The sequence below is a fragment of the Panthera onca genome, chromosome C1 (genome assembly GCF_046562875.1).
Source record: "Panthera onca isolate mPanOnc1 chromosome C1, mPanOnc1 haplotype 2, whole genome shotgun sequence".
Taxonomy (NCBI): Eukaryota; Metazoa; Chordata; class Mammalia; order Carnivora; family Felidae; genus Panthera; species Panthera onca.
In genome coordinates, this window is record NC_138346.1 from 50962152 (window position 1) to 50988677 (window position 26526).

Below are 26526 nucleotides of genomic sequence, written 5' to 3' on the forward strand. Positions count from 1 at the left end.
TGTATTTTAATGTTCTGTATTTATGTCTTATTGGGCAACTAAATATTTCTTAAAAAGGAGAAAGGGAAAGGAAGACAAAAGAGGTTTTGTTTTACATACAATCTAAAAAGATCAAGACCAGATATGCAGAAGACTGAGGTCAGCCACCCCACAGCCCAGTGTACAGATAGGATTCAACTGTTAGACCCAAATGAAATGGGAGGCAAGTTCCAACTGAGAAAGGAATTTTCAATGCCATAGCAAGTATATACAGTAGGAATTCTCCAGAGTCTTCATTTTTCAAAGTGCACCAAATATTCAGATTTTAGGGGCTGATACAAGGTCATAGGGTGACACTGATGAACCCAGATGTTCTCATGGTTCCTGTTAGCATGAGGTCATAAGGTCTGGTGATAAATGGAGCCCTGGCCCACCCCTAACAGTGGGCAAATCTGTCTTCCAGTCAGAGAACTCTTGATTATTCAAATAGTGTGCATTGATGGCATCATGTTCACTAAACCTGCAAGAAGGTAAGTGGCAAATACTCAAGACATCCTCTAAAGACAAATGTATGCCAGTTGGTAGGAGGTAAAGCACAAAAACTCAGTTTTACTACATTGGTGAAGTTATGAAGTTCTACCACTGGGGCATGCTGAGACATCTCTCTCCAAAGAATAAATTATTGTATCTTGCTTCTACTACCACTAAAAAAGCTACAGCACTCGGCAGCCTTCTGGATTTTTGAGACAACACAAAATACATGGGGACAATGCTTTAACCTATTCCTAAGTTTTAGTGGGGCCACAGTGAGAGAGGGTACCACACCAAGTGACTTAGTAACTAATCAGTTACATAGTATATCAACCATGTCACCAAAGCTGCCCATCACAAAAGCTCAGTACTGTCAGATTCACCAAGCCACCAGCCTGGCCAGCATGGTAATAATCCATGGTACATTCAGGATGGCTCCCAAGCAGGTCCACAGGCTCCCAAGTTTCAAGAAAAAGTGGCCCAGAACTCTAAATCACTTACCTCCAAGGTACTGACACCTCTCCCTTTCACAATCTATGACTTAATTGGAGTTCACTACCATCAGCCAATAGGGGAAAGGAAATCCAGGCTTTATTCACAGAAGGATCAGCTTGCTGTAGGCCAACCACACTGACTGATGCCATATTAGACACAGAGTGGACTTGAAAGTAATGAGGGAAAATCCACCCAGCGGATTAAGCTTCAAGCAATGAACCTGGTCAGCACTTTGGTCATGATGTGACGTCAAATTTAATGCTCACCAAAGACTTTTTGTCAACAGCTTTCCAGTTACTTAGCTCATCTGAGCACATTCTGTGGTCCATTTCCCAGGAAGCACTCAAGGAAAACATGTTTCCTGAATTCCTGCAAACTGATATGTAAGAAGTAATTTTTACACTTCAAAATCAGTTTTGTTAGAAATAAAATATTTTGTTCATATTTTTCCTCCCAAGTATCTTAAATGTAGTATTTGCTCCTGGCATAGTGCCATATAAGTTTTGCTCTTCTAAGTCACTTGCTGTTTGTCTAAAGCCAAATGAGAAGTTTTTACATAAGAGAACATTCTCAGGTAGGCAGGGTTTTCTTTCAATATGTAGCTCCAAGTATTTTTTTAGCAAAGTATTCTTCATGTAATTTGTTATATATATATATACATACATATATATGTATGTATATATTTATTATATATTATATATATTTCATTACAGAATTATGTTATAATTAAAATAAATATTTTTTAATTTGTCATTTTCCCACAAATCCTTTTTATATCTTTTCTGATTTCTAAGGCCATCCTACTTTTTGACATTCTAGTTCCCATAAGGCATTACCTGCTTTTGTGTTTAGTCTAGTTTAGTCTTCATTTCCAAATTATTCTTCCTTTTATTTCTAGTACTTTCCCAAATTTTAAAAATTCTGATTATTGGTATTCTTTCATACTTCGGTTCACTTTCAAATGATAGAAGTCACTTAAAAAATTTTTTTGACATTTATTCATTTTTGAGAGAGAGAGAAAGAGAGAGAGAGAGAAAGAGAGAGAGAGACAGCGTGAGCAGGGGAGGGGAGAGAGGGAGACACAGAATCTAAAGCAGGCTCCAGGCTCTGAGCTGTCAGCACAGAGCCCGACGCGGGGCTTGAATTCTCGGACTGCGAGATCATGAACTGAGCTGACGTCGGACACTTAACCAACTGAGCCACTCAGGTACCCCAAAACATCTGAGAAGTCATTTTTAAATAACCAGGTCATAGTTTTGATCTATTATGGGCGTGCCTTTCTGATGTGCTTCCAATGTCTATATGATACTTTGTTCCTTATCCTCTTATTTTGTATAACAACTTTGCATGACTATAGTTTTTTGTTACTTATTTTTGTGTGAAATCAGCTTTTCTGAACTTTTAGGAAGAGGCTTGGTTCAGGGTAACTTTTCTAGCCTTCTCAGTTCCCAATTCTGTTGTGTTTTGTAGCATTGAAAAATACGGGAGTTTGCTTTCTTAGATTTTCCTAGCTCTTTTCTGTTCAGTTTGTTTTTTGTTTTATTATTTTATATACTTTTTAAAATGAGATATAATTGGCATGTAACATTGTGTAAGTTTATGTCATAGATGTGTTGGTTTGATAGATTTATAGGTTTTCTGGCTCTTTTTAAGTAAATGATGTGATGGAGATAAAGACAAGTAAGATAAAACACTGGATAAAAACACAAACCCAAACATAGCAAACAAGTACTTTTAGTCAGAAAGCAAACTTCATGCTCCACAAAGGTCTACAGAAATAAAATGACCTCTCAAAAGAAACAAAAAGTATAATCCTTTTACAAAAATGTATAAAACTCAAATACAAATGCTAGGGTTTAATGGGATCTAGTAGCCACAGTTCTACTTTGAATAATTGAGTTCTGTATGTTAGAAGATATAAAATAAAATCCTATTTTAAGTTGGAATAGAAAGACTTCAATATGTAAGTATCAGAATAAAAATACTCTATAACGATAAATGGATTTTCACCAGGCCAGTACAGTCCTTAGTATCACACTTCACCTCAGAGAACTAAACAAATCTTTAATGGTAGTTTGCTGTGATTTAAAAGGCATATCAATACTTTCCATACAATGTGTTATTTTAGTTATTCTTTATCAAGAAGTATTGAAGATAAAGAGATGCTGATTACCTAGATACTTATACTACAGTGAAATATTATTTCAATTAAAGGCCTTTTCACTCAAGAGCCAGCTTAATGAGGTTCTCACTGGCCAAGGGTGATAATTTGAACAAAAGACTAATGACACCAAGTGACTAACACAGTGAATTAAAAAAAAAAACAAAAAAAAAAAAACAAAAAAATGCTCTAAGTGCATAGCGATACTGCAGAGAAAAACATTTTTTTTTTAACTCACTGGACACCAATTAGAGTTTCCAGTGCACCAACAGTTACTCTGAAAAATAATAAAGGAAAAGGATCAAATATTTATCCTGCCATTTTGGTATGAATATATTCCATGTAACAAAATAGCCCTAGTGGGTGGAGCAAAGTTTTTGTATATAAAAGAATTCCAGGTAATAAATGCAACAGAAATAATAGATTTGGAAAATCATTTTGCAAACCTTAATGAAATAATTTATTCAGGCAAATATCACTAATGTATGCTTTCAAAAACATAATGCAAGAACCTTATGAGGAATTTTTCAACAAGATGCTGGGCTTCTACCCATGTGCCCAATGACCAATTTGAGCCTCAGTAAAAGTGGGACAACCAGATTAAATGTCTCTTGATTAAATATAAAGTGCACCATACTATCAAGTATTGTTGCTCAAAAAAGAAAAAAAAGAAATCAGAATCTAATTAATCTTCCCTAGATCCAACTTTTAGGATATGGGATAAATGACAGAACAAGTTAAAGAAAGCAACTGACCACATTCAGTCTATGAGACACTGTAGGCAACTCTCACAATTCCTTCAAGAAGTCACGGTGTAAAGACAGCAGGAGCTAATTTAGATTTCAAGATACTTAAAAGACAAAATAATCAAATATATTATGTACACCTACTCTAGACAGTGATTTGTACTAACCGACCATAAATATATTTTGGAGATAACTGGGAAATTTTTTAATGGGCTATATATTAGATATTAAGAAACTTACTAATTCTGTTAGGTATGATACTGATACTGTAATTACAAGTGGGAATGTTCTTTTTTTGATATATCCTCAAGTACTTAGATTAAAATGACATCACATCTGAGATATGCTTTAAACAAAAGGGAGAGAGAAGAAATCACTATGGCAAAATATTTATGGTTATATGGTTATTAAAGCTAGATTACAGTATGTGGAGATTCATGATGTATTTTCTCTATTTCAGCAGACACTTCAAATTTTTTTAAATAGTTAATAAAATAACAAATCACTTTCAAAAAATGTTTAATATATACAATTGACAAAGTTTATTATCACGAAACTTTAGTAGGTTTTTAAAAAGACTTTTGACTTTAGAATACTGAAAGATGACAATCCATGACAGGACATATATAAACAAGGATAATTAAAATATTAAATACTATCTAAATTAAAAAGCCATAATTCAAATTGGTTGATTATAATCTTTGTGTATTGTTAGGAGTTGTATAGTTTACCCTTCATGAAATTCACCCCACCAACTCATGAAGACTACAAAACCTCACCACAAATTCAATTATACAATTTACAGTAATCAATGCTGAGTTTTTTGTGCTTAAAGCATGCACTAACACAGAAAGCACAAAATCCTATTTACAGGGATTTTTTGTTTTCTTTAAAACGTATCTCAATCATCTTTTAAAGTGCAAGCTACAAATATGCTGTATCCTTAAAGAAAAAAGGCTTCTAAGAAAGTGAGAGAGAGCGATTCAGCACTGCCAAGAGTGGTTATATAACTAACCAAAGGCAAGCTGGCAGTACTGGGCTAACTCTGTTTTAGTGTAGCAGCCTCCTCCGTGGCAGGTGATTCTTAGCTCTTACTATACTACCAGCCGAACATGTACTCCATTGCTTTTGATACAAGACTTTCATCTTTTTTTGGCGTCTGTCTGTCAGAAATAACCTATTAAAAAAGCACACACAATTGTTAGGCTATAGTTTCTTAAGTATCATAGTCAATTCTAGAGTTAATGGCTAATTTAAAAGAGCCAAACAGTTAAATGCATTTGTGGTACCGAATTGTATATTTAAAGGAGAAGATAGGGATTTAGTTAGAACAACTTTATGCTTTAAAGCACAAAATCCTATTCCTTTGGCAAGACAAATTATATCTTCTCCTTATATCAGAAAAGTGAACAAACAATACAAAAGCTACAAGAGATGAGGGTTTTAAAATCCTTAGGGGTGCCTGCCTAGCTCAGTTGGCAGAGCATCTGACTCTTGATCTCAGGGACATGAGTTCAAGCCCCACACCAGGCATGGAGCCTACTATAAAAGAGACAGGACTGGCTTAAAAGAAAACCTTAATGAAAAATCCAGTCCTAGTCTCCAAATTTCAGGGGAAATAAAAAGACTAAATTGTCACTATCTTACTAAATTAAAAATGTTTTATTTGCTGTTTCAGGACCTGTGTCTGTGACTAGGCAAGTTCAGAACCTGATTAAGTAGGAGACAGTAACATACTGAATGAGAGTCATAATACTTCTATCATTCTTCAATGAATATAATGAACTTTCCCTTTAAACTTTTTTGAAACAAGAAACAGTGAAATGGGAGCTAGTCAATGGTCTCTTTGATAACCACAGCTACTCCAACATCAGTGAGGTTCTTCATTTGTGATACCATCAGATTCAGTCATCAGTTCAACAAGTTTTTTAATATTCCCTCACACCAAGAGATGTTCATAAGAGAAACTTTAATGTATGCAAGTATAACTCAGAAAAAACTAAAACCTTCAAAATGTTTTAAATAATGGCAAAATTTTTTTAAAATTCAAGGTAAGTTTTCAATTGGCCAAAACTATAATTTTTAAAATAAGGAATTTAAGAATGCAAATTTATAGGGATTTCATCAAGGCAATCACGTAAGAAATATTTAATGGCACACAAATCAATCCAATGGTTAAACATGCTATGCATTTCACTTTTTCAAGTTTATCTTTATCTAATTCTTAAAATACCTGATAGTCACTAGTAGAAGCTTTGTATGCTGTAGCAAGAGGTCTCATGGTAGAAATCCTAGGAGCACTTCCAGGCTGGGTTGGTGTGCCTACAGTTTTGATTGGTGGTGTAAAGGCTAGAGGTGGAGATGACAAAGCACACCTGTCATGGTTTTCCATAACACTCTGGAGAAAGAAAGGTAAAGAACTTCTCTGTTTATAAACATAATATGCTATTATCCACTATTACACCCTACTTAAAAAGAAAAATTTATTGAAAGAGGCACATTTTATTTGATCTAATTAAACTTTCAAACAATTTTAGGCTTGATAAAGCAATACATACTTCTTAGCTAGTATTTGAGATCTAATGCTCAACCAGAAAGCTCACTTCAGTGATCTCAAACATCCTCAAGATGACTAGAGACTCACAAGAGTAAAAATCTCCTAAAAAATACTATGAAAAACCCTCAAGGGAGAAAAAAGAAGATTCTTGGGGAAATCCTGGGGGAAGTAAGGCATGAAATTCCAGTGCTACTTAGTAGCCAGGAACCCCAGATTCTCCTCTGGCCTCTACAAACATATGTTACAGCATAATATAATAATTACAGAACTCTAAAGTAACCACAGATTGTAAGAACAGGAGCCAGACCTGCTTTGTGCATTAATGTGTATATATGAGCACAGTGCCTGGTAGACAGAAGTTCATGTATAATTACTTAAGAACAATTATGATCATTTTACAAGCCATGAAGTATAAATTGTTCTCAGTATTATTTATAGGCATATAATAGTTTTTAAACATTTTAAAATAAAAATGACTAAAAAGTTTCAGCCATTAAATAGTTAACCCTGTTACCATTCATGTGAAGTATTTCATTTTGAAAGAGCAGCATTCCTTTGAAGTATTTAAAGACTTTTATGTTGCTTTTGCACAGGAGAATGAGCTAGAAGTTAGGAGACCTAAAATCTAGATCTTACCTTTAACAACTCTAGATAAGTTACCCAAGTCCCGTTGGCCTCTTTATCTATAAAATGAAGGAGTCAGGATGGATTACCTCTAAATTCTAAAGTCCCATGACTAAAAATTTAGCTTCCCCTGAAAACAATACTATAACATCATCATATTTTACGAAGTAAGAAAAAGGGGCACAGTGAAGCAAAGTGACATAACTGCCAATGTCTATACTTAGACTTGTACTCTTCATACAGATGAAGCCATTTTCCTTACATCAGCAATAACTTACTTTATCTATACATGGTTTTACACCAATCATGATGGACTCTCCAAAAATCCTTCCATCTTTGCTTAAGGCTTTCCGAGCCTGCAGTTTAGATTGATAACGAATATGCATCCAATTTCCTGTGTTAGACATCTGCAAAGAATGAAGTTGTCCCTTAAAACATAAAATACATAAAACCTAACCATGAATTTTATTAGAAAATACAAAGGAGATATATATGCTTCTACTTTTTATTTGATGCCCCATAAAAAACTGAATGCTAGGATTCAACAAAAATCCTATTAAACAGTTTCAATAATTTCTACCTCTCAATTCTCCAATATAAAGAATACGTGGCAAAAATTCTCTGAAAGTAATTCTCAAAAGATAATTGTTTCTTATAAAAAGATCTTACTGGGGCGCCTGGGTGCCTTGGTCGGTTAAGCGTCCGACTTCGGCTCAGGTCATGATCTCACGGTCCGTGAGTTCGAGCCCCGCGTCGGGCTCTGTGCTGACCGCTCAGAGCCTGGAGCCTATTTCAGATTCTGTGTCTCCCTCTCTCTCTCTGCCCCTCCCCTGTTCATGCTCTGTCTCTCTCTGTCTCAAAAATAAATAAACGTTAAAAAAAAATTTAAAAAAAAAAATAAAAAGATCTTACTAACCCTTGCTATGAAATTGTTAAAAATTGTATTCATCAATGTTATTTCTGTAGGAATTAAGTCAATCCCTGATAACAGAAAAAAGATTTGTTATTTATAACTTGTTATAGGTAAGACAAGGTAAGATACTTGTTTTTAAAAAGCTCTCTACAAGCTAAAAACGCCCTATGAACTCTGTAAATAAGGAACTTCTCTTTTCTTTCATCTCCAATAAAACAAGCGGATACTGGAAGACAGTTATATAATATTTGGTGTAATTTTTGTTAAGAGACTATGAAGCATTTAAGGAAAGAGGGGGGGAGCATGAAATTCTCGCTCTCTTATCTTCTTTCTTTATCCCTTTTATTAACTACTATGCAACCTCTAGCCTTCTAGACTGCAACAGACATATTCAATGAAAACTTAAAAAAAGAAAGAAAAACTTTTAAGTTTGGAAAAAAGCAGACAATATTCAGGAGCAAAGTCTCCCTCAATTCACAGCTTCTCTTTCTTCACACTAAATCTTGAACTGAAAAGAAGTAAGCCTTACCACATGTTTTAAGATATTCCCATACTGTGCAAATTGTAATAATATATAGGAAGCAGATGCTTGAGGAAACCTGAAAAAAGAGTTGTCCAAACAGTCAACTTCCATAATAAATACAAATGCAAATTACCCTACGTATAAGTATTTCAAGATAAGTTTCCCCCAATGGACTAGAATATTAATAGGAGATCCCTGATCATTCTGTTTTCCTCTGTATCAGCTAAATATATCATTGCCCATTACTCAAAAGCAAATATGTTAAAATTAGTTTTGACTCAGTCATTCTTCCCCAACCCCAGATTCCACATATGAAATCTCTAAAATTCTACTCTCACTGCCATTATCACACTCTTAGAAAAGAATTATCATGTCACAGCTATGTATATAATTTATTCTACGAGGGCATATATGCGTGTGTCTATGTGTGTGTGTGAAATACTTAGGTATACTACAGCTATTAAAAGGAAAAGAATTTTAAATTATATGGTCATATTATTTACACACTGAGTACCAACTGAAAATTCAGAAGTTTAGTTCTAAATAAAAATGAAAATCAATACCAGCATCATTAGTATAGAAACATTTAAAAGGGTGGTTACCAAGATTTTAATAGCCATATATCTCTGAAAATTTTTAAGTGATTTTTCTTTTCTTCTTTATAAAGTTCCTTATGGTTTAAAAATATTTTATGAGGTGTTATTACTTTTATAGTCCAAACAATGAAGCTATTTTAAGTTGAAAATCTGGAGTTTCCTTAACCAGTAGCTTTAGTTATCGAGAGCTTGCATTCAGGACTGAAATTTTATTTTATGTTATGTATGTTTGGATATAAAATTTCTAACCTCAAAGAAAAGCAACAAATGAGGCAAAGTGCCTACAAAGAAGAGCTGAAGAAAATAAAAATGAAAGAGAAATAATGGTTCCAAGAGAGGGGAGGTACTTGAAAAATAAAATGTAATTCTAAGACTCTACGACCACTTTGAGTGGAAACATTTCAATACCCTATAAAAGAACCACCCCAAAACAACGAATGATATATCATGACGACCTTGAGTCAGTAGGAAAAAGTTAAATTATCAAAGAACACATATATTTTAGATGTACTATCCTATAAACAGTCAAAATAAAATATTTTATCTCTTAGAAGAAAACATTTCAGTTCTCGCAATCAAACTCATACAGAGGGTTACTAAAACATAAAACCAACAGAAAGTTAATAGGTGGAAAAGTGTGTATCTTAAAAATGAAGAAAAAGACTAGCAGAAGATATTCAAGTAATTTATCCAATTACTACAGAATCTTAAAAGTGACACATTACTGAGCCTGACAGACGGGATGGGACACCCAAATTCAAAAACATAGCCATGTTGTGAGAGAGTATGAAAATTTAAACACAAAAAAGAAAAGAAAAAAGTCAAAAAGCCATCCAATTGCTATGAGCTATGCATGGGCTTTCTGGGAATAAAGGAAAGCAATGATCTTGCTTTTTTACCTAAACAGAATCAATAACACATAGACTCTCTCTGGAAGGTTACACAAAAAAACAGGTGGCAATTACTGCCTTAAAAGGGAGAAAAACTGTAGTTGGGGACACAAGTGGGAAGGAAAACTTTTCATTGTATATTCTTTTACATTTACTTTTGAATTTTAAATTTTAAATAAAGTGAATGTACATAGTCTATTCAAATGCACTAACATTTACTGTGCATTGTTCTTTCTTCAAGAAGCTCAAGTGTTATTGTTATATTTTTTACCCCAAAACTAAATATAGTAAGGTCCAATATCAGTATGACCTATCACACTTTCAGAAGGAAACCTTATGTAGCATGGCATGAACAGTAACAACTTAAAAATCAAAAGACCCAAGGTTTTTTGCTGACACTTTACTAATAACTATATGTAAACCCCTGAATAAATCACTTAGTCTAACACCTCAGTTTTCTCATATGGAAATGATGCAATATGATCTCCAAAATGCTTTAAAGTACTTTTTTGGATCTAAAAATCTATTCAAAATGTATCCAGGAATATCATGTATAATGTCTACTAATATCCAATATCCTGTGACTATAAAGTACCAACCTTGTGACATATATGCGTGTATACACACACACACACACATCTATACACAAATGAAATTCAATTTGTTAGTTCCAAACCGGTTAAGTCCAATTGATGGAGAATAACCACTAGAAAGAAGGGAGTTTCGTAAGTCTAAAGAAGGATTTCTGTTTTGTTATCCAGCAAATACACTAAAGAAAATACATCTGAGAAGCAGATAATTTTTTTTAAAAGTATCAACAAATACTGAACACTAATTAATAATAGCATGCTGAAGTGTCAGCGTGATTTGTACTAATGTGTGCAACTTATTCTGAAATGTACCAACAAAGAAAGATGAATTAATGGAACATAAAACAAATGAAGTAAAATATTAACAACTGTAGAAGGTAGGTGGTGGGTACATGTGTGTTTGCTGTGCAGTATTTTTTGGGGGGGGGGACATCTGATAATATTTATTATGAAATGTTAAGGAGTGTTTGGTTATTAGTTTTTTTGGAAAGGTAAATGATTCAGAAACCTTACCCGAACACAGTTACCCAAGTGTCATCGAGGTGATCTTCAGAAGTCAGAGAATCTCCTTGAGTATAAAAAGGATCCAACTGTGCAGGAGATAATGTTGTCTTTCGTGGCTGACCAATGTTTGCTGGACTAAACATACTTTGCCCTATATTAGTATATTTAGTAAGTTAGTTACCAATATAAACATCTTGGTTTATTTTAAATCAAAGCTCTTGGTTGTAAATGAAAAGATATATTAAAAGTTGGCAATTGCATAAATACTTCAAGATACGCAAATTGTAATCAAATGATCATTTTATACTACTGTACAATTTCAGAGGTCATTAATAATTGAGCATAATTTATGATTTTGTAAAAGTTTTATTTTTATAAATTTGCTAATGTTTTAATTTCCAGTTAAGCTTATACCAAAAGGGTCTCCAATCAACCTCAAGGACTACTATTGGATTCATCTTCCAAATCTACCACTTTCATCACAGCACCTCTGCCTTAGAATTATGCAATAACTCATTACCTACAGAATAATCCAAGAAGCTCCACAATATAGTTCCAACCTATATTTTTCAATATGTCCCTAAACAGTATCTACCCTAGATCCTGAGATACAAATGCAGTTTTCTTTTACTAAGGTAATTTCTAATTTAAATGTCTAATTCTGTTCTTTCTTTGCTTATCCTTCAATAACAGCTACCAACTAATGAGTACTTCTACATGTCCAAAATTCCAAACTAACTGCTTTACATGTTCATTTTATTTCAGAGGCACTGTCCTATTGAAACCACACGTTTCTGAGAAGCGGAAACCATTCTTTCCTCTTTGCAGTAATGATAATGATTCACTCAAAAAAATATATTTTTTCAGTGCCTAAATACACACCTAGCATCATTATAGGTATTGAAGACACAGTAATGAAAAGTAAGACCAAAATAAAAAACAAAAAATAAAAAAATAAACAAAACCCCATCTATCTCTAATAGAGCTTAAATTCTAGTAGAAAAGAGACAAATAAGTAATACCTAGTACATTAGAAAACAGAAACTCCTTGAGGCAGCTAGGCAGTTCAGTTGGTTGAGCGTCTAACTCTTGATTTTAGCTCAGGGTAGGATCCCAGAGTTGTGGGATCAAGCCCTGGGTCAGGCTCTGCTTGGGTTTCATTCTCTCCCTTTCCTGCACTCACACTCTCTCTCAAATAGGAAGGAAGGAAGGAAGGAAGGAAGGAAGGAAGGAAGGAAGGAAGGAAAATCCTACAGAAAAATAGATAAAGCAGTGTGTACCTATATACATACACGGAAGCGTTAAATGAAACAAAGATTTTGCTGAGGTGACATTAAAATAAAAACCCAAAGAAGGGGGAGGGCAAAACATGCCAGTATCTGAAGAAATAAATGTTAAATGGAGAAAAAACCCCATACAAAGGACCTGAGAAAGGATATGATTGGTGTTTGATGAACAAGACAGTGAAGAGGGGATATGAGGTCAAAACAAGTATATGAGCACAGCGAGAGGTAACAAAAAAATCAGATCCCCCCCCCCAAAAAAACAACTTTGTAAGCTACAGTAAAGGCTTTGGCTTTTACCTCAAACGAGTTGGGAAGCCAATGGAAAATTGTGAACAAAAGTGCCAAAACAGGACTAAAATTTTGAAATAATAATGAACAGCAACATTTCATTTATTTATTTCATGGTACTTATTTTACCATTTTACAGGTCTAAGTTTATTTAATTCTAACCATCTTACAAGGTAGGTTCTATTAGTAACTCCAATTAACGAATTAGGAAACGGGATGTTAAATAACGTCAAGAAGTGCAGCCAAAATTCCAATCTATGCAATCCAAATTCAAAGGACAAGCTCTTAGGAAGTAATCTAGTTAACATTTGTATTTACTACACCAGCAATTCTACAAGTATGGACTGGAGACTCTGAATAACTTACAACCTCTCTTGATGGGATCAGCCAAGTCAAAGTTATTTTCATAGTGATTTAAGGTTTCATTTGCCTTTATACTCTTAATTCTCTCATGAGTACAATGGACCTTTCCAAAGGATGCTTGATGCAATTCAATCAAGCATTCAATCAAGCACCGAGATTGAATACAGAAGCAGATATAAGGGGGTGTCTAGGAGGTTAAGCATCCAAGTCTTGGTTTCGGTTCAGGTCATGATCTTATGGTTTGTGGCTTCGAGCCCTGCATCTGGCTCCTATGCTGACAGCGCAAGCCTACTGGGATTCTTTTTCTGCCCCTCCCATCCTTGCGCATGCTCTCTCTCTCAAAATAAATAAATGTTTAAAGAAAAAAAAATGTAGATATGAGAATTCAACTCTATTTTAAACCAGACATTAAAATTTGAAAAACACAAAGCAATGGATTCTCATCATAATCTTTTCTTGTAGAAAAGTTATTTTTTAAAGTTCCTTATGTTTACATGAAACAAATTACATTAAAATGAATTAATACATACTGTAAAATATTTTTTTAATTTCTAATGCAGTAACTATCAATAGGTATAACCCCAAACCTCTCTGGCCTTTAATTTCTAAGAATGTATTAAGGATCCTACAACAAAGAAGCCTGAGAACAACTGTTTTACAGGGCCTTGTACATCATTCACAACCCACGTTTACTGATTTTCTGGAGGTTCTCTGCTCAATACATTCTAACTGTGTATCTGCTGCTTAGTCATGTCATTTGTCCTGAATTCCCAGTTGAGTTGAAAATCAACCTAACATTCCAAAGTGTCTGTAGTCAAATGGGAGTCCTCAAAGTATATTCTTAGAAAAATAAAAGGGGGGGGGGGGGAGAGCCAGTGTGTTAAGTTTTATAAAAGGCCATATAATATATTATCCTGATGGGAGATTTATAATGCACATAAAAAAAACTTGCGAAGATTAGTCAATAAATATTTAAAACTTTATTCAACCCAAAATTTCCTATACTATAATGACTACATTTTACCTTCATAAAACACATACTTTGGTAAATGCTGATCTTGGGTTGAGTACATTGTATATACCTTAAAAATGCTTAATACACATAGGAACTGCTATTAGGAAATGAGCAATAAAGCTAGTATTCAAATCCAAAGCTGAGATGCAAAAAGGGTAACTGAGTTTTCCTACTCATGAATACAGAATGATTTTCTTAGAACCACACAAAAAGTTCTCTTAACAAAGAAACACATTCAACGACCAGTCACAGTGACACACTGTTAATCCGTAACAAAGAAGGACTGGAGAATCAAGTTACTTTCCAGATACAACACTTAAAAGGTCAGAGCAAATTTTAAAAAGGAAAAACCTAAACAGGCCCCCTGCAATCTATTTTGGAACATTCTTATTTAGATCCTCATGTTCCAACTGCTAGTGAATTACAAAAAATAATGAAAATATCTTTAATGTATAGGGGGAGAAGGAAGTACAACACCTTGCTTTGAGGAAGGTAACACGTAATTGTGTCAGAAGCCCAGAAAGGATTGGACTGGATGGCAGAAGGCTAGTGTTGCTACCCCTGAACCAATCATTCACCTTGCTAGAGAGCATCATGGGAAGATGAGTGGGAATAGAGTAAAAGGGTTTGTAGTTAGTTCACACTATAGTTCTATAACTTAATGTCACAATTAAAGAGAGTTACTGAGCCTTACTTCCCAAATATTACAACAAAAAATAAAAAAACAGTAACAATATTAATGATAATTGCTAACAAGGATTGAGCATTTATACTATGTTCAAGGTGGGATTACAGGTTATTTGCATGTATTCATATTTAATCCTAAAGGCAATTCTATGAGACAGAACCTAGCTTCTGCTTTTTACATATGAAGAACACAAAACACAAATGCGTATCTAACATCTATCCAACATAGAGAAGATTAACTGAAAGAGTATGTTTAATAGGTTCAATAAATGTTAGTTTCCATTTTACCAGGGCAGCATTATTCTGACACAAATGCCAGATTAAAATCAGATGATCATCAACAGATGCAGAAAAAGCTTTTGACAAAAACAAAACATTCTCTCATGATAAAAATGCTCAACAAACTGGATATAGGAGGATCATACTTCAACGTAATAAAGGCTATATACGATAAGCCCACATCTGACATCATATTCAGTGATGAAAAGACTGAAGGTTTTTCCTTTACAATCAGAAACAAGGGTGCCCACTTACCACTCCTTTTGACATAGTACTGGAAGTACTTATCAAAGCAATCAAGTAAGAAAAATATAAAAAATAACAGGCATCCAAAATCGGAAAGAAAGATGCAAAATTGTTTTTGCACATAAAATAATCTTATACATAGAAAATCTTAAAGACTCCACTAAAAAACCTTTAGAACTAATTAATGAATTCAGTGAAGTTGCAGAATACAAAACCAACACACAGAGATCAGTTGCATTTCTACACGTTGACAACAATAACTAAAAAACAAATGAAATAATCTCCTTTAAAATACCATCAAGAAGGAGCGCCTGGGTGGCTCAGTCAGTTGAGCCTCCGACTTCAGCTCAAGTCATGGTCTTGCAGTTTGTGAGTTCGAGGCCCGTGTCTGGCTCTGTGCTAACAAACAGCTCAGAGCCTGGAGCCTGCTTGGGATCCTGTCTCTCTCTCTCTCTCTCTCTCCCCCCCCCCCCCCTGCTCATGCTCTGTCCCTCAAAAATAAATAAATGTTAAAATACCATCAAGAATAATAAAATACATAGGAATAAATTTAACCAAGGAGATGAAAGATTTATATACTGAAAACCACAAGACTCTGATCAAAGAAACTGAAAAAACAAATGGAAAGATATACCACGTTCACAGATAGGAAGAATTAGTATTGTTAAAGTCCATACTTACCCAAAGCATCTACAAAATCATTAGCAAAATGAAAAGGCAGCATATGGAATGGAAGAAAGTATATGCAAACCATGTATATGATAGGGGTTACTCTTTAAAATATATAAGAAACTCATACAACTCAACAGCAAAAAAAGTCAGCAGAGCAACTGAATAGACATTTTTCCAAAGACAACATACATATAGCCAACAGGTACCAAAACGATGCTCAAAACCACTAATCATCAGGAAAATGCAAATCAAAGCCCCAATGAGATATCCCCTCACACCTTTTAGAAAGGCTATCATCAGAAAGACATGAGCTAAGTGTTGGCAAGGATTCGAAGGAAAGGAAATCCTTGTACACTGCTGGTGGGAATATAAATTGGTACAGCCACTATGGAAAACTCTATGGAGATTCTTCAAAAATTACAAATAGCACTACCACATGATCCAACAATCCCATTCTTGGATATAGATCCAAAGAAAATGGAAACAGGATCTCAAAATGGTATCTGCACTTCCATGTTCCTTGCAGCATTATTCACATTAGCCAAGATATGAAAATAATCGAAGTGTCCCTCAGTGGATGAATGAAGAAGAGATGGTACATATACACAATGGATGTTTTTCAGCCATGAGAAGGAAGGAAATCCTGCCATTTGGATGGCATCCTGCCATTAACATGACGTGCATGGTAAGTGAAAGAAGTCAGCAAAGAAAAGACAAATACTTAATACCGTATGATCTCAGTTATATGTGAAATGTAAAAAAGCCCAACTCAGACAAACAGAGAGTAGAGTAGTGGTTACTATGGCCTAGGAGCTGAAGGATATGGAGAGATATTGGTCAAAGGGTACAAACTTCCAGTCATAAGGTGAGTAAGTACTGGGGATCTAAACAACACCATGGTGATTATTGTTAATAATATCGTTTTATATACTTGAAAGTCAACACAATGGTCATTCTACAACATATGCTTGTTGAATAAACATACTGTATACCTTAAACATATACATGTTTTATGTCAACTGTATCTTAAACCTGTAATAAGTGTTAGTTTCCCTTAGTTATTATACCCACAAGACTTACCTGTTACTCCAATAATAAAATGGAATAGTGTTAGACAAGAACTCACAAAAGTTAACTATTTTAACAATACTAAACTTCAATATAAATGATGTACTTGGTACATACATTGGTACTTCTTTTACATTGAAGGCACAAATATATAAAGTCTGAAAGATTTCCAGGAATGATGTCCATCTCTTACCTCCAAAAAGTACTAAACCAAAACTATACCCTCAACAGTATCAAAAGTTAAAGCTAATCAATCAAGTAAAAACTATAATGCAACAATGTGATTCTAATTAAAGAGAAAAAATATGATCACCTAAAGATTTGAAAATTCTTAACTCTTTTATCTATGTCATACAACTTGCATCCATGTCCTTTAATTGGACTCAAATGTAGAAACCCACAATTAATCTAATTTAACCTAGTAATGCAGCCTTTCTTTCAGAAAAAAGTTTCAGATCACCTCAGCTCTATAAACGATTATTGAAGAATCTATTTAATTCAGAACAGAACATTCTTAGACATTACTAGGAAACAAGGAAAGATGCTCAAGATTGCTTACATTCAGCCATCAAGTAACCAGGTTAACAAAAAATAGCTCAGTAGCCAGAAAGCTTGAAAAATGAATATTCAAATATTTTTACAAAAGTAATCAAGCAAATGATGATATGCAATCATTATTAACTCTAGAGAACACAAAAGGTATACAAGAAGGAAATGGAATCTCAGTGTATTACATGGCTGAGTCTTATAGATTTAAATTTTAAAACCAAATTCATGCTTAATAAAAGAGATAATACAATTTATTGAAAAAAATCAAACTGTGGGGTGCCTGGGTGGCTCAGTTGTTTAAGCATCCATCCGACTTTGGCTCAGGTCATGATCTCACAGTTCATGAGTTCTAGCCCTGCGTCGGGCTCTGTGCTGACAGCTCAAACCTTGGAGCCTGCTTCAGATTCTGTGTCTCCCTCTGTCTCTGCCCCTTCCCTGTTTGTACTCGGTCTATCAACAATAAATAAACATTTAAAAAAAAGAATCAAACTACATACATGCTATAATACATTTATCTACCAATTATTCTTTTTCCTCATCATCACAGATGCATTTAATAAGTACAACGCATTTTTTAAATGAGGATTTGGGGTGCCTGGGTGGCTCAATTGGTTAAGCATCCAACTCTTGATTTCAGTTCAGGTCATGACCTCCCAGTTTGTGGTGGTTCGAGCCCTGCATCTAACTGTCAGTGTGGAGCCTGCCTGAGATTAATTATCTCTCTCTCTGCCCCTCCCTGATGGCGCAAACGTGCAAACACATGCCCTCTCAAAATAAGTAAACTTTAAAAAAAAAAAAAAAATGAGGATGATTTAAAATGTAACTCGCTACTTTGACAAGTGTCTGCTTATCAACTAACTTATCAACTATCCCTTTAGGAAATAAGCAAAAGACACAAAAGATATTTTTAAATGAATTTAGTTCTTACCACAAAGACATGCCTTTAACATACAAAAGATGGTAAAGAGCATTTTAATATAAAATCTAAAGCCAATTCCAATTTTTTATGTTGTGTATTACCATTAAAAAGGTTCAATTTAGTTATGCTACATCATGTAATAACCTTCAAGCAAGAAATTAAATGAAGGCTCAAAATGAGACAACCATTATGACCTTTAAAAATAAAACAAATCAAAATTAAGTCTCAAATGAATAAGCAATCTAATTTTTGCCCTGTCAACTACTCTGAAAAACATAATTACTTATACATAATCTAAAACTATTTACATAACTTTAGCATAATTGCCCCCCACCTTGTTAATGTTTAATTGCTCCACTGATTTTACTTCCTTTCAATCAGACTTCTTGTACCCACATGCTAAGCTTTATAAGATGAAAATAAAGTACACCTATCAAACCACATCAAATTGGACTGTAATGTGTCTCCCTTGGTAAATTACTATTCAAACACTCTTCATAAGATCAAATTAAAGTAGAGGGCAAAAGACCTTATTACCCTTTATGAAATGTCTTCAATTAAAGAATAGATTTAATTATTTCAAAATAGGCCACTAACATAAATGGAGATAAAAAGAGTGATAAATTTTAAACAGATATACGGCACAAGAAACTTGGGAAAAAAGTGGTTCCTGACAGTGCTCTTCCTTCTTACCATGAAACCAAGTAGCTCTATGTGCAATAAAGAATCTGGCCTCGGGGCGCCTGGGTGGCTCAGTCCGTTAGGCTTCCGACTTCGGCTCAGGTCACGATCTCACCGTCCGCGAGTTCGAACCCCACGTCGGGCTCTATGCTGACTGCTCAGAGCCTGGAGCCTGTTTCAGATTCTGTGTCTCCCTCTCTCTCTGACCCTCCCCCGTTCATGCTCTGTCTCTCTCTGTCTCAAAAATAAATAAACGTTAAAAAAAAAAATTAAAAAAAAAGAATTTGGCCTCAGCCCAAAGAGAGGTCTGACCTCTGTCAGGTTCCTGGGAGGGAACCTCTAAACCCTAGGAACTTCCCCAGAGACAGGAGACTTTCCCCTGTTATTCATGGCAGGCCCCTCAAGTGCACCTGATAAGTTTATGCTAACAAGGTGATTCAGGATGGGGGGCAGGTCACACCATAAAAACCAACCATGTGATTCTGGTTGGAGCCTTGAGCCACATGCTATCATCCCACCTTGGGGCAGAGGGGCCTGAAATTTGATTTGAGCCACTAGATCAATGACTCAATCAGTCATGTTTACTTAATGAAACTCTAATAAAAACTCTGGACATGAAGGCTTCAGTGAACTTCCCTAGCTGCCAGTATAAGCACCATATATCAATTCTGAAGAGTGTGAGAAGTGAAATGATTCACTTTCAGAAATACCAAATAAAGGCTGTGCTGTCTGATTAACAATAGGTTTACAACCTATCGGAAATATGTACACCCCCCCCCCCCCCCCCCCCCCCCCCGCCATGGAGTCCCAAACCCTTAGACACTTACTTCCGGGTTCTTCTTCCCCGCCCCCATCTCCATTTTGCGGGCTTTGCAATGAGCATGCGCCAAAGAACTGAAGTCTCTGCATCACCTCAGGGAATGTACTTTTTGCCTTACATGGGCATAAGTGATTTCTGGGTAAGGCTGTAACCTCTGTAACTCAGCTAATGAGGAATCAGGGGAGGGACTTGCACACGAGAAGATACATTGTCTGCTGTAACTGTAGGGAGCATGCCTATCAGACACCCCACTCTTGCAAGAATCTTGATTAAAGACTCACTTCACTGTGCTCCGAGTCTCCACGTCCCTCCTTTGGGTTAGCGGGCTTATTTCTCATAGAGGGTAACATGCCATGGGAGCTTCATATTTGGAATTCTCCCAAACTTTGCCCTATACATCTTTCTTTGGCTCTAATTTATACTGTTTTGCTCTAATAAAAACTGTAACTTTAAACATAGCACTTTCAGTGGGTTCTGAGTCTTTCCTGTAAATTATCAAATCTTAGAGTAGGGCTGGAAATCCCTGCATTTGTAGCCAGTTGGTCTGAAGTGAGGGTAGGCTTGGGGACCTCCAAATTTGTAACTGGCATCAGAAGTGAGGGCAATCTTGTAGGGAATGTGTCCTCAGACTTTTCAATTTAACAAACTCATTGTACCCAAGAACATAATGAACAATGTGTATAACAACACCCAATCAAACATGGTGAACTGAACACTTGTATTCACCTCTAATCCCTGTCAGACACCCAATGACAATCATTCTAGAAAGCCTCAGGTTTTGAGAACACAGGAACTATGGAAGGTATGAAAGAGGCTGCTGGCTGAAATCAAAGAAAACTAGTTGAAAGTGTATACAGTAAGAAATGAGAGGATAGGTCCTACCTCATCTTAAGCAGCCAGATGACTATCATTCAGCCACTGGACCTGATGACACCAAGGACTTAATATCTGAGGAAAAGGAATCTAAATGGCTCAGGACCCAGTAAGTCTAATCACAGCAGAGAACAACTGTATGGAAACTGATTAAGTGAAAGTCTGCATACTGAAAAGGAGACTTCTCCCCTTTCTAAATTCAGACCACCTACACAGACATTAAGGCTCAATATAAAGAATTCTTCTTTGAGAAAACTTAAAAGAAAAAAAGACCTACATATGCTGAAATCAGAGATTTCCCCAACAAAAATTTAACTGATGGTCCATTCCTCTTACAGGAAAGTCCAGTAAGAGACAAAAAAGCCACCAATTTCCACTTTCCAGACAATGTTGATCCATACACATGCACAGATTTCAAGGAGCTTTTTTAGTCTCTCATTCAATTAAATATGCCTCTACCAAGAAAGAAAACTTAAAAAACAAGACAATATGAGCAAGAATAAAAAAGACCAACATTATTCTCACTGGAATGACATTTTACCCATGAAACAAGAAAAGGAAACTATGTTTTTAAAGACATTCAGAGATCTACAACAACAAAAAAGTTTTTGGTAATTAAAAATGACAAAATAAATTATTACAAGAGTTGGAAGCTGAGACTGAAGACATGTCTCAGAAAGTAGAATACATATATAAAAGACAATGTAAGGGAGAAAAAGTATCTCTGCAGTGCTTACAAACCAAAGGAATTCCAGAAGTAGGAAACAAAAAGAAGAGCAATTATTGAACAAATACAGGAAAATTTCCCCAAACTGTAGGTAAGTATCTTGACTTAAAGGATCAATTAATTCCCCAGAGAAACAAATGAAAAAGCCCCACGCGATAGCACAGTTGTGCAATTGAGAATACTAACCACAGATCTTAAAATTTTTTGAAACCAGGCCATATACAAAGACTAAGAAATCATTACCACACATGACTTCCACAAAACACTAGAAGCTTAAAGAGAATGGAATGATGACTCCAAAGTTCTGACCTAAAATACAATACCCAGCCAAACTAGCAATTCGGTGTGAAGACAGGGGAGGGAGGGGAAAAAAAAGCATTTCAGTCAACATGAGGTCAAAAATTTCATTTCCCTCACAAGCTTAGAAAGCTACTCAAATATGTTCCCTACAAAAATGAGCAAATAGCTCAGAAACTTGCCAAGGCAAGTCCTAGGAAGATAGCTGTGTACCATGCTCAAACAGGAAACAGCCCAAACAGAGGCTAAAAGAGAGTTCTCAGTTTAAAGTGAAACAAAAAACTATTTGAAACTATCTTTGAGCATTTTTAAAATGCTCAGATATGTATCTTAGCAACGACATTTGCCTAAAATCAAAGGAGTAGATGGCACAGAGAAAATTAGACAAATGGGAAAAAATACAATTATTAACTTAGAAAAATTTTAGAGAAAGATAAATTATACTACTTGGTTAAGCATAAAAAAGTGTTTATATAGTCATAACAAACATTGACAAAGGAATAAAGTCTGATATAATTATATTCAGATAATGTGGAGGTAAGATAAACTCCAATTACCTTAAGATAATATACCAACATTGAAAACTGACAATCGATTAGCCACATAATCATATATGGTGGACTCCAACAATATATGGACCTCCAACATGACTATATCCTAATACCTGGAACCTGTGAATATTTTACTTATATGGCAAAAGGGACTCTGCAGATGTGCTTAACAATCTTGAAATGGGAAGATTATCCAAGATTATTCAGGTGGGCTCCCAATATATCCACTAGTGCCCTTAAAAAAGGGAGAGGGAGGAAGATTTTTTAACTCCATAGAGGTGATGTGATGATGAAAACAGAGATTGGAGAGATACACTTTGAAGATGAAAGGGGCCACAAACCAAAGAATACAGGTAACTGTTAGAAGCTGGGAGAAAAAAAGAAAATGAATTCTCCTTAGAACCTCCAGAAGAAACTAGTCCTACCAACGCTTTGACTTTAGCCCAAGGAAACTGATTCTGGACTTCTGGCTTCTACAAAACTGCAACAGAATAAATCTGAATTATTTTAGGCCACTAAATTTGTGGTAATTTGAAACTAACATAGCATCTCATTTAGATAAATGAAAGTAAATTCCAAAAGGAATAGCTCTAAGGTCTGGACTGGTTCTGGAGGAATAAGGCTAAAGAATGCTGCATTTCATTGTACATAGTTAAGTACTGTTTGATTTTTTTTTTTTTTTAGTACTGTTTGATTTTTAAAAACTATCTGCTTTTATTATTTTGACTAAAATAGAAAATATTATCCCCACCAAAGCTAGACTCTATTCAATGGTACTATGGTTAGTCTGGCATGAGATTAAATAAATTTTGGTGACTAATTTTAAAAAATCAGTATGTTAGGCAGAAAATGGTCTCCCAAAGATGTCCAAATCCTAATATCCAGAAGCTGTGAGCAAATTACATTACATGGTAAAAAGAAATACAGGATGTACATGGAATTAAGACTACTAATCACCTGATCTTAAATGAGAATATTATCCTGGATTAACCTAGTAGGTCCAACATAATCACAAGATTCCTTAAATGGAGAAAGAAAGAGTGGTAGAAGAAAGGCCCAACTGATTAGTGCAGACTTCGAAGATGGTAGGGAACCATGAGCCAAGAAATATGGATAGCTTCTAAAAGCTAGAAAGGAGACAGAAAAAAAAAAAAAAAAAGATTAACCCCTAGAACCTCCAGAAAAGTACACAGATCTATTGATGCCTTGATTTCAGCCCATTGACAATATTAGACTTCTGACCTCCAGAATTTTAATGTAATAAATGAGTTTTTTATTTTAAATTTTTTTAATGTTTATTTATTTTTGAGAGTGAGACAGAGAGTGAGCAGAGGAGGGCCAGAGAGAGAGGGAGAGAGAGAATCTGAAGCAGACTCCTGGCTCCAAGCTGTCAGCACAGAGCCCGATGCGGGGCTTGAACCCATGAACCGTGAGATCATGACCTGAGCCAAAGTCGGACACTTAACCAACTGAGCCACCCAGGCACCCCAAATTTGAGTTGTTTTAAGCCATAAATCTGCGATAATTTGTTTCAGCAGCATCCGAAACTAATGCAATCTGGAGTAAGGTTAGTGTTTACTACTCTAATTGTAATTTTTTTTAAAACTATGCCATGTCAAGTTAGACACAAATATTCCAATCCTCTTTTTGGTATTGGGATGTCATCACCTCAAAACGTTATATACATATATACTGGTTTCCTGTGTCTGTTCTAACAAATTACCACAAACTGGGTGGCTGAAAACAAGAGAAATTTATTGTCTCACAGCTCTTGTCACAGCCAGAAGTCCAAGATCAAATTTTCATCAGGACCAAATGTGTGCCAAAGGCACTCAGAGAGAATCAATCGCTTGCCTCTCCTAGCTTCTGGTTACTGCTGGCATATTTTGGTGTTCATTGGCTTGTGGTGACAACACTCCAATCTGTGCCTGTCTTCACATCACCTAATCCACTGCATGTTTTGGAGGTCTGTGTCAAATCTCTCTTTCCTGTTAAGGACACTAATGATTGAATTTAGGGACCATCTAGGTAATTATCAAGATTACCTTCTCCCTACTCTGCTCTCTCCTGAATTTTCAAGATTTCCTTGGGAGCTCCTCCTCTCAAGACCTTAACTATTTATTTGAACCACACAGTAAGAGTCATAGATTCTGGGGATTAAGACAAGGACATACCATTTCAGGGCCACTATTCAATTCACTACAGTTTATATCCATCAACCCATTCAGTCAACAAATGTTTACTGAGGTCCCTTTATAACCAGCTCTGTGATGGGTAAATAATGAAAAATACAGAAAGAATCTCTGTCCTGAAGGAGTTCATAGTCCAGTAGTGGAGAAAGATAGGAGCTAAGCAGAGACAGCTGTACAGAAGCACATGCAAGATCAGCTAACCCAGATCAGAAAAAGAAGTGTCAGGAAAAGGTCCCTCACAGATAAATTAGTCCTCTTCCTCCTCTCCTAGGAACACTATCAGAACTCTGAGCTCCTAGCATCAACAAAAACACTTGGAAAGTACTATAGTCTGAATAACACACTTAGTCCGTTAACAATATGCTAACATAAATAAGGATTCTAATTCAGTAGACAAAAGTGGTATACCATTTGAGAAGAAAACGGATAGATACATGAAAGCAGTTCAAAAAAATTAAGAAAAAATTTAAAAGAGTGTGAAAAACAGAGGAATATTTAAATAGCAGCAGAAGAAAACTGAGAGGTGCAGACAGGGAAACAGGCCAAACATACTCAGGGCAATAATATGCCATGATTGAAAACAGTTTCTGAAATTCTCTAATCTAGATTTCTCACTTTATCATATGACCAAGGTTTCCCTGCACCAGAAATAAAATTTTTAAAAAGATTTTAACATCACTTACAAAATTAAAACAAACAAAAAACTCCTTATTGGACACAAAGACCTAAGCATAAACACACTAACATCACTAAACCCCATGATATCTCTTTATAAAAGTTGTCTATCTCAGAAAGTTAAAATTTACAAATTATACAAGAAATTTTCATTTGGTTAACACTATAGGAGCTAAAAAAAAAAAAGCTCTAAGTTTTAAGTCTACATTTTCCTTTCAATTTTCTCAAGTCAACTTCTTTTCCCCCTTTTTGTTGCTTATTATTGATCACACGATAGATCCTCATGCCCATCATATCTTTTCAAAAATATTCTTTTTCACATATGCCACATGAAGACTTTCTAAACATAAATTCCTTAACCTCAAAGTAGAAGCAGCAGTGGCTCCCAGTGGCCAATTTACGATACATATTATTTTCCTACCATGGTTCTTGTATTTTCATAAAAAATTCTAAAAGTACAAGAACCTCACAGAAGTTAACACTATTTGAGAAAAATAACAAAAGGATGTTTAAATAACTTTAATCATGTGTTCTTCTACTTGACAACAATAAGAATATTATCATGTATGCTTTTCAAACAACTAAGAGAACCTTTAAAGCATGAAGTACATTACTTAACATTGTGTTTTTGCATTTTCAATGTCCCTGGGATGACTTAACTGACTCAACTGAATAATGAAGAGTCACTATTGTAGCAACTAGTCAAGTAACAAAACATTGTCATCTACCTATTTGCATGATCAGATTAAGACTGTTAATACCTGAACTCCCCCCAGAACATTCCACCTCACATATGTAACTAAGACTGAGGTAACACACCTAAATTGTTCACTATGGTATAGGTGGCAGACAGGAATCTAAAGATATACCCCCAAAGTTTCTGTCCCCTGGTTTAATTCATTGGTAATTCAAACACTAGTCCAGGTACTGCTGGATAAAATGAAGGTTATTAATCAGCTGGATCTTAAAATAAGGAATTACCCTGGATTATTCCAGTAGGCCCAATATCATCAAATGAGCCCTTAATAGCAGCAGATGGCAGGAAAGTCAAGTCAGAAATACAAGAGAAGAGGGAGGTCAGAGAGATTCAAAGTATAAAAGAGACCTTGATCTGCCACTGCTGTCTTTGAATATGGAAAGGGAGTCACAAGCCAAAGAATAATGGCAGACTCTACAAGCTGAGAAACACCTCCAGGCAACAGCTAGGAAAGAAACAGGGACCTCAGTCC

The 26526-nt window shown here is 35.3% G+C and overlaps 1 protein-coding gene across 4 annotated transcripts in view; it reads right to left on the bottom strand.

The window, feature by feature from the left end:
* Positions 1–1271: 1271 nt before the first annotated feature.
* NUP35 (nucleoporin 35) overlaps positions 1272–26526 on the bottom strand; it is a 38380-nt gene continuing 13125 nt past the window's right edge. For 2 of the 4 annotated variants that reach the window (XM_060622121.2, XM_060622123.3), the window contains exons 5-9: positions 11119–11260; positions 8536–8605; positions 7372–7500; positions 6146–6310; positions 4601–5089 (exon numbers count right to left, since the gene is read on the bottom strand). In XM_060622121.2, coding sequence (XP_060478104.1) covers positions 5012–5089; positions 6146–6310; positions 7372–7500; positions 8536–8605; positions 11119–11260 — 584 coding nt within the window. In that variant the 3' untranslated portion in view covers positions 4601–5011. Of the gene's footprint in view, positions 1382–3602; positions 4017–4600; positions 5090–6145; positions 6311–7371; positions 7501–8535; positions 8606–11118; positions 11261–26526 lie in introns of those variants that run through there. The other 2 variants (XR_009607065.2, XM_060622122.2) reach the window with 2 other exon arrangements.